Source organism: Pygoscelis adeliae, unplaced genomic scaffold, assembly GCF_000699105.1.
Source record: "Pygoscelis adeliae isolate BGI_AS28 unplaced genomic scaffold, ASM69910v1 Scaffold373, whole genome shotgun sequence".
Taxonomy (NCBI): domain Eukaryota; kingdom Metazoa; phylum Chordata; class Aves; order Sphenisciformes; family Spheniscidae; genus Pygoscelis; species Pygoscelis adeliae.
Window position 1 is genome coordinate 233934 of NW_008824370.1, and position 8811 is coordinate 242744.

The window sequence follows — 8811 nt, forward strand, 5'->3', positions numbered from 1 at the left end:
GTTGTACTAGCAACTGATGATGACACTTTTATTTTTAGGTGATTGCATTTTTAAGGAAAAAAGACAAATTCATTAGCCTGGTGCTAAAGCATATAGATACATCAGCCATGATGGACCTCCTGCTTCGTCTAATCAGCTGTGTGGAGCCCGCGACTCTACGGCAGGAAGTACTGAATGTGAGAATTTACTACTTTTTTTCTTTACAAGATTGGGAACAAGGGGTTTTGTTTGTTTGTGTCTTAAAGAAATAGGACTCTTTTTGTCATTTATTATGAGAGTGGATCCACTCTTCTGAAAACTGTTGTTCTTGGTGCTAGAGTCTGCACGTCAGTTACTTTGGGTACGTCAGCCTGTTTGTGTTTTGCATGGCAGAGCAAGCCTGGTTGAGTCACTGGCAGTAAAGGATTTTCAACTCATTTTTCCATATAGCAACAACTATTTATGCTAGCTGGTTTTGCTGTAGAGCTTTGACAGAGGAAATTTGTAATCTTTCCCAGTGTTCAGAATTTTAGACTGATCATTTGGGACAGTAATTTGTTTAATTCCTTGCCGTGTTCAAGGGTGTATGTGATTTTGGAGATGATATCTCATGCCTCCTCCTTCCCCTTCCTCTTCAATAGGCAGCCTTCTAAAATATCTCATTGAGACGCTTAGTTTGCTTTACAGGTAGGACAAGTTTTTCTCCCTTCATAGCCCAGTCTGGTTGAGGCTTCATCATCCCCCCTTTAGTGGGCAGATGTGCAGGACTGGAGGAGAAAACCCTACTTTAGCTCCCTCTCAGTAAACCAGAAGAGCAGTGTGCCATATGGAAGACTGTATTCGAGTCACTGAAGCCCACGCCGGGATTTATATGTTTGGCAAGCTTTGCTGCCTAAGTCTTCTGTGTCCGGAGCATTGACCCCACCATAGCTGAGCAGGTAAATGTTCTTTGCAGAGACTCATGGTAGACGATTACCATTGCTCCATTCCTCCTCTCAGCCTCATGGTGCATAGTGCAGTACACACGCTGTTTCAGAGAAGGAAAAAAACACAGGTACAAATCTATCCTTAGAGACTTGTATGGGCATTCACCCGGGAAGGAAAGTCATCGTTTGTTGACAGGAAAGTCAGCAATTCAATTAGTTAGACATCAAATAGTAATACCAAGAAAGGAGATGGGAGGGAAAAGCCTTCAAGAGATGGACTGACGGAGGATGACGATGATGGAGGATTCACTGGAAGAGAAAGCAGCTTTGCGGACAAGGCCCAACCACATCCCAGGCCATGACGGCCTGAGGGCAGCCAGCGGGGTGAGGGCAGGGATTGAGAGACCTGTCAAGATACTGGGGCCAGGCTGGGGCTCACCAGTGCAGGACAGACCAAGTGGCGCTGGAGGTGCACCTGAAGTTTGGGTTTTTTTTCCCCAAATAGTCTTAATATAAGTATTATCCTCAAGCATTTAAAAATCTGATGGCTTAAGGACTTCTCCGCAGAAAAACAGAAAGTAGTAGCAATATTGAAATTTGGGATTGAATGTCTAGAGCAGCTATTTACCAGCAATTTTGGCAATATATTCAGAAACTTAAGTCTCCAGAGAAGTTAATTTGCAATCTTGATTTTTGGTAGGTATTAGAAATAAAAGTTACACTTCATGGACTGCTTTAGCTTTTCATCACATCAGGAAAAAAATACTGTCTGTCAGCTACTAGCTAGAACGGTTGCGAATTGTTTGCTGTCTCAAAGCAGTCTTCATATTTCTTTGGGATGCTGGACACCTCAGAGGTGTCAGGCTCTTTGGAGTTTTAGCAAGAGGAAAAGTATTATTATTAATTTTTCGGGAACTCATAGAGCTGCAGTTGGCTGCTCTTCCCAGGATCTCGCTCCTGCTTAGCCACTCTTGTTCCACTTCTAACTGCTGCAATTCAGGAGAACGTGGTCTGTCGAGCAGTGTATTAGATGGTAACCATAAGGCCGTGCACCCATTATCAAACAGCACAGCGGAGTCCATCTATCTTGTGATCCGGATCTGAGCCACACTTTTGCATTTGTGTGCATTTAATTAAATTCTTATATATTGTGTTACAAATTTCTATGTGTTGTCATCTTCTGTTAAGCAGTTTCCAGTTGATTGATTGCTCTATCCATATGTTGAACCTGCATGCAAATGTAATTCACTAACAGCACTGTATGTTTACAGTATGTCTTTAAATGCCACATTCAGGGTTTTTTCCCCTATTTGCACATCTTCCTCCACACAGTAGCTAGTGTTTTGGATAGACATCCTGTGCCGTAGATTTTTGGTTAGCTGTTTATCAATTACTCCAATAATGTAGCGACAGCAATTAAATGTAGTATTTTAAGGTTTCCCTGGTACTGATGTACCCTGCTCCTGGATGGCATCTAAGGAGGTCTAACATTACATCAGGGTCTCCAAGTTACGCTGCAGCTACTTCCCAAGTAGAATGTGAACGTTATCTGAACAACAAAATGCCTTCTACTTTGCATTTGTGTGACTTAGCAAAAGCTGAAAACTTTGATGTCCAAGTAAAGTTTGAGAAGCACCATTTTTTGGTAGAAAGTGCTGCTGTTGAGGGTACATCACTTAGGGGTGTGGAAAGACCACTTCTCCACTTGCCATTGCTATGCTGGCAAAATCCTTCTGTGAACTTCAGTTGGTTCATTACATGTTTCTTACTGTCTGGAAAGGTAGTGTTTTACAGTGTCAGATTCATGAAGATGATATCTTAAGTTTTAAGTTAAACAAAATTATGTTCTGCATAACAAATCCCACAGCACGTCTCCTTAGGGATTTGGTGTCCACATTGTCGCTTTGACTCGGTAAATCAGAGACTCCCCAATAATTGCACAAGAGTCTAATTCTCTGGCCTTCCGTTTTAAAGATCCTTAGACTGTGGTAGCTGGACAGTGCTGGTGGCTCTGTTCTCTGCTCTGTTTTCTACCGAATGGACCTTCTAAAGCATGTGCTTGAAGTTGCCTTGTCTACCCCTTGCTCAGATGATGTTAGCCAGGGTGGAGGTTCTCACTGTCCTAGTGCAAGCGTTTGACTTCCAGTGCCGAGTGTAGCTGGGCCAGAAATTCCATGAGCGCTGTAAGGTGGCGTTGCCACAGAAAGAGGCAGTCCTGGTTTCAGCTTCTTACTGCTTGTTCTGCCCATCCAGCTCCTCTTGAATCTTTGCCAGCTGAAGTGTTCATGTGGTTGTAAGGTGACATGGACTAGGGAATTGATCCAGCTGAAAACACCTCTCTCTTATTTCTGGTTTTTTCCAGCATTATTTTCAGCCAGCTCAATTTCTTGGTTTGGGTTGGGTTTTTTTATTTTGCATGGGCTCATGCAATGATAAGGGAGGAGAAAGGAGTGGAAGATAAGTGGATGAGTATGAGCAGAGAGAAGGTGGCAGTGCCATTTTATATGTTCTTAAACTGTTTGCAGAACTATAGTTTGTGGTGTTTTTTCCGTTTCTTTTCCTTGATCTGTAATTGAGGGCCTACAGTTAACATGAAACCATGATCATTCTTTATCCGTTTCCTTCTGTTCATGCATGACAGAGGAATGCTTTGTTTGTGTAGCTCAGATTTTGTTGTTTTGGAGAGCTGTGCCATCAGGAAAAAAACCTGGCTAGCACATGCTGTTTCTCCATACTTCTGTCCCAAGTTTGACAGAAGCACCACTGTACAAGGAAGCCTCCAGGTTCAGCACCCCACGGGTAGGTGCGATGTAAGTGAAATAATCTGTTGTCTACATTGCATCTTTACAGCCCTGTCTCCTGTCTCTTTCTGGACTCCCACAATTGAAAATACTAGAAGAGTCTTCATCAGAAACCTCTAAGGAGGTCCTTCCAGCAGGCTTGTCTTTCAGCCACCTACATTTTGATATCCTTGGACAAATCTGACATCGTACAGATGGATGACAGCATATTCTCTTTGACTGGTGTCATTTGATCCCGGAATGTCTCTGTGGATTTGTGAAAGAAATAGTATTGACTTTAAATAATTTACTTCTTGTGCGGCAAGAAAGCTCAGATATGGGTTGATTCTTGGAGCGAGAAAAATGGCATCAAAGAAGTCTGTCCCCTGTCTGCGTGTTATTAGTATAAAATCTTACCTAGAAAAATGCAAAGAGGCACAATTACTGATTTTGCTGGCAAGTACTGGGAATTTATGTGAAGCAGATCCAGTTATTGTGGCTATCTCTTCTGTACTTCATCTTCTCGTGCTTGCCTTAGTGACAAAAAGTACAGTTTCTGTTGTATAATCTTCACTGAGGAGAATTAGCCTGTCCTCCTGATTCAGGTCTGGAGGAGAAAACCCACTGTGGCTCAGCTGGAGCACAGCGAGTCACTGGGGTCTCACCACAAAACCCCACCTTTGGGTTGCAGAGTGGGTTACACCATTTGACATACCTGATACGGTTTCCTTGGTAATCAGGAGAATGTGATCCCTGTTACTCTGAAGAGAAGTCTGCTTGTCCTGGCTGGATCTGTCTCTTCTCCCTGGTGGGTACTGGTGAAGAGCACCCAGGCGTGGACCATGGCTTCTGCAAAAACCCCTCGCAAGCTCAGTACCTCTGTGGTTGAACTGATCTTCCAGTTTTCACTGCTTGTAGCCAGGGTATCATGTACCATTTTTGTCAGTCTAACATGGATAGTGATCATAGCACAGAAAAAACCCTCCTGCATGTTGTCCTGCTTTTTTTTGTTGCTTTCATGGGTAACAAACTGCAAGAATAAAAAGGGTGTATTCTTCCTGCCATCTTCACCCTAAAGAAACGGTAGCTCCCAGAGCTAGATTAGACTAACGCAGATATCTTTCTCTTGTAACAAAAATTGTCCTACTGCAAGATCAGTCATCAGCTGAGGAAAGTTTAATGTGAATACTTCCGTGAAGTGACTATTGATGTTGTGATCCTTGAAAGATCAGACAACTTGGTCTGATTGTTGCAGAGTCCCTTGTTTAACTACCATCTTAAATAACAAGGCATGAACTTTCTTTTACTGTGGCTGATTAGGAATATCCAAGCCAAAGTCACACTGTTGTTAGGTATATTTTCAGCAGGTTTTAGAAAACAAAGTTTTGTTGAAGTCCTAATATAACAGACTTTCTTAAACATTGACTCTGCAAGACCTCAAAGATTGATTCATAGCATAATGCAGGTTGGAAGGCCCCCAAGAAGGTCCAGTTGCCTCCGCAGGGCAGGGCCCATGGAAGTAGATTGCTCAAGGCCTTGCCCAGATGAGTGTTCAATGTCTCCAGGAGTGGAGATCTGCCTGGGCCCTCTTCCAGTGTTTGATCATCCTCAAGTGGAGATTTTTCCTCCTAATACCCAGTTGGAATTTCCCTTGTTGCATCTTGTGCCTCTCATCCCATCATGGCACCGCCGAGAGCATCCTGGCTCCATTGTCTCTCTCCAGCCCACTAAACAGTCGCAGATCGCAATAGGGTCTCCCCTTCACCTTCTCCTCTCCAGGCTGAGCAAACCCCACTCAGCCTCTCCTGACCTCATGTGCTCCAGCCCCGACCGTCTCAGTGGCCTCCTCGGGACCTGCTGCACTATTGCAATGTCTGTCCTGCACTGGTGAGCCCCAGCCTGGCCCCAGTATCTTGGTGGGTCTCACTGGTGCTGAGCAGAGGGGAGCAATCCCTGCTCTCATGCTGCTGGCTGCCCTCGGGCCGTCATGGCCTGGGATGTGGTTGGGCCTTTGTTGTGGTTTAACCTCAGTCGGCAACTGAGCACCACACAGCCGCTCGCTCACTCCCCCCCACCCCAGCTGGGATGGGGGGGAGAATTGGAAGAGTAGAAGTGAGAAAAACTCGTGGGTTGAGATAAAAACAGTTTAATAATTGAAATATAATAATAATAATGTAATAATAATAATAATAATACACAAAGCAAGTGATGCACAATGCAATTGCTCACCACCCGCCAAACAATGCCCAGCCAGTCCCCGAGCAGCGGCCCCCCCGGCCAGCTTTCCCCAGTTTATGTACTGAGCATGACGTCACATGGTATGAAATGTCCCTCTGGCCAGTTTGGGGCAGCTGTCCTGGCTGTGCCCCCTCCCAGCTTCTTGTGCCCCTCCAGCCTGCTCAGTCGGTAGAGCACGGGAAGCTGAAAAGTCCTTGGCTAGTGTAAGCACTGCTCAGCAACAACTAAAACATCGGTGTGTTATCAACATTGTTCTGGTCCTAAATCCAAAACACAGCCCTGTACCAGCTACTAGGAAGGAAATTAACTCTATCCCTGCCGAAACCAGGCAGCCGCCTTTGCTGCAGGAGCACAACACTGACTCCTGGTGTAATAGGACCACTAAGGACCCTCTCGGCCTTTTACGCAAGCCGTTCCTGGCTGGTTGACTCCCACCCCATCCTGCTGCGTGGGGTTATTCCATCCCCCGTGCAAGACTTTGCATTTTGCCTTTTTTGAACTTCTGAGTTTCTTCCCAGGCCATTTCTCCAGCATGTCTAGGTTCCTCCCCTCCTGCATATCAGCTGCTGCCCCACAACGTGGTATTGTTCACAAGCTTGCTACAAGTGTGTTTTTTCCCATTTTCCAAGTCATTAATGAAAACACTTAGCAGTACTGGTCGCCAGTATCTTTTTTTTTTTTACTGGTAACGTCTGCTGTTAGACCAACCTGGTCCTTGAGCCTAGTAGCAGGTTACGTGGGAGGGAAGTCATCGCAGAGAAAGATAAGAGTACTTAAGCAAAATGGTTCATCCCGATGTGCAGAAAGTCAAGCAAGCATGGGAGATCCACATGGGTGAGCAGGTCACTCCTGCCTGAGCTCACGCATGCACAGACAGTGCTGAGATGGTGGAGTGGGGGTGGAGCACCCAGGAGCGGCAGTGAGAGGCTGCCCGAGCAGGCAGGGATGTTAGGAAGGCCAAAGCTCAGCCAGAGTTGAACCTGGCAAAGGGTGTGATAGGCAGCACACGGGACTTCTCCAGGGCTTCACCCTAGCAGGGCCCTGAAGTTACTTGTGATACACCTGAGGTGTCCCTTGGCAGTGGTATTGGTGCACACATGGCATCAGGAGGAAGGAGTGGTCGACCAAGGGCTGGATGAGCCTTGGCAGTCTCCCCACACACTGGGGGAGTCAGAGCTGCGGGCAAGCAGCATGCTTGTCGAAACAGCAAATCTGGCTGGTGAGTGGATTCTTTGTTCCCTGCAGAAGGGAGTCTCCAGCCACGCTCATCTGCCGCCTCCTCTTTCGTTGGTGTGAGTTTCAGGCTCGGGTGGCTCTGATGACTCCCTTGAGGAAACCTGTTCCTCCTCGCCTGTTACCGCCAAGCCATTATGCCTGTTCTGTAAGTGCTCATCTCCTGGTGGTGATGGATTGGGTGAGGAATTGGTTAGATGGTCGCATCCAGCGGGTAGTGGTCAACAGCTCAATGCCCAGATGGAGACTGGTGACGAGTGGCGTCCCACAGGGGTCCGTATTGGGACCGGTACTGTTTAATATCTTCATCAATGACAGAGACAGTGGGATCGAGTGCACCCTCAGCAAGTCTGCAGATGACACCAAACTGAGTGGTGTGGTTGACATGCCAGAGGGATGGGATGCCATCCAGAGGGACCTGGACAAGCTGGAGAAGTGGGCCCATGTGAACCTCATGAGGTTTAACAAGGCCAAGTGCAAGGTCCTGCACCTGGGTCAGGGCAACCCCCGGTATCAATACAGGCTGGGGGATGAAGGGATGGAGAGCAGCCCTGCCGAGAAGGACTTGGGAGTACTGGTGGGTGAAAAGATGGACATGAGCCAGCAATGTGCGCTCACAGCCCAGAAGGCCAAGCGTATCCTGGGCTGCATCCAAAGCAGCGTGGCCAGCAGGTCGAGGGAGGGGATTCTGCCCCTCTACTCGGCTCTGGTGAGACCCCACCTGGAGCACTGCGTCCAACTCTGGAGCCTTCAGCATCAGAAAGAGACGGACCTGTTGGAGTGGGTCCAGAGGAGGGCCACAAAAATGATCAGGGGGATGGAACACCTCTCCTATGAAGAAAGGCTGAGAGAGTTGGGGTTGTTCAGCCTGGAGAAGAGAAGGCTTCGGGGAGACCTTATTGCAGCCTGTCAGTACTTAAAGGGGGCTTATAAAAAAGATGGCGGCAGACTTTTTAGCAGGGCCTGTTGCGACAGGACAAGGGGGAATGGCTTTAAACTAAAGGGGGGTAGATTTAGACTAGAGATAAGGAAGAAATTTTTTACGCTGAGGGTGGTGAGACACTGGCCCAGGTTGCCCAGAGAGGTGGTGGATGCCCCATCCCTGGAAACATTCCAGGTCAGGCTGGACGGGGCTCTGAGCAACCTGATCTAGTTGAAGATGTCCCTGCCCACGGCAGGGGGGTTGGACTAGATGACCTTTAGAGGTCCCTTCCAACCCAAACTATTTATGATTCTGTGAAAGAGCTTTTCTCATGTTCCACCACCTAACTGGTAGTGGGGACAGTGCCCTCTTGCATGTCACCACTGAGGTTGCATTGTTCTTGCAGTCCCATGCAGCCTCGAGCAGCACCTCCACATCCCCTTCCGTGCCCACTGCCTCATTAACTGCCAAGTCCCAGTTTGCCTGGACCAGTGTTGTGGTTTAACCCCAGCTGGCAACTAAGCACCACACAGCCGCTCGCTCACTCCCCCCCAGTGGGAAGGGGGAGAGAGTCGGAAGGGTAAAAGTGAGAAAACTCATGGGTTGAGATAAAGACAGTTTAATAGGTAAAACAAAAGCTGTGCATGCAAGCAAAGCAAAGCAAGGGATTCACTCACTGCTTCCCATCGGCAAGCAGGTGTTCAGCCATCTCCAGGAAAGCAGGGCTCCATCA

General features: G+C 47.2%; 1 protein-coding gene across 2 annotated transcripts in view; it reads left to right on the forward strand.

Moving 5' to 3' along the window:
- Nucleotides 1-8811, forward strand: part of PPP6R2 (protein phosphatase 6, regulatory subunit 2) — a 110013-nt gene that overhangs the window by 52758 nt on the left and 48444 nt on the right. For both annotated transcript variants that reach the window (XM_009320084.1, XM_009320085.1), the window contains exon 5: nt 39-176. In XM_009320084.1, the coding sequence (XP_009318359.1) occupies nt 39-176 (138 nt within the window). The remainder of the gene's footprint in view (nt 1-38; nt 177-8811) is intronic.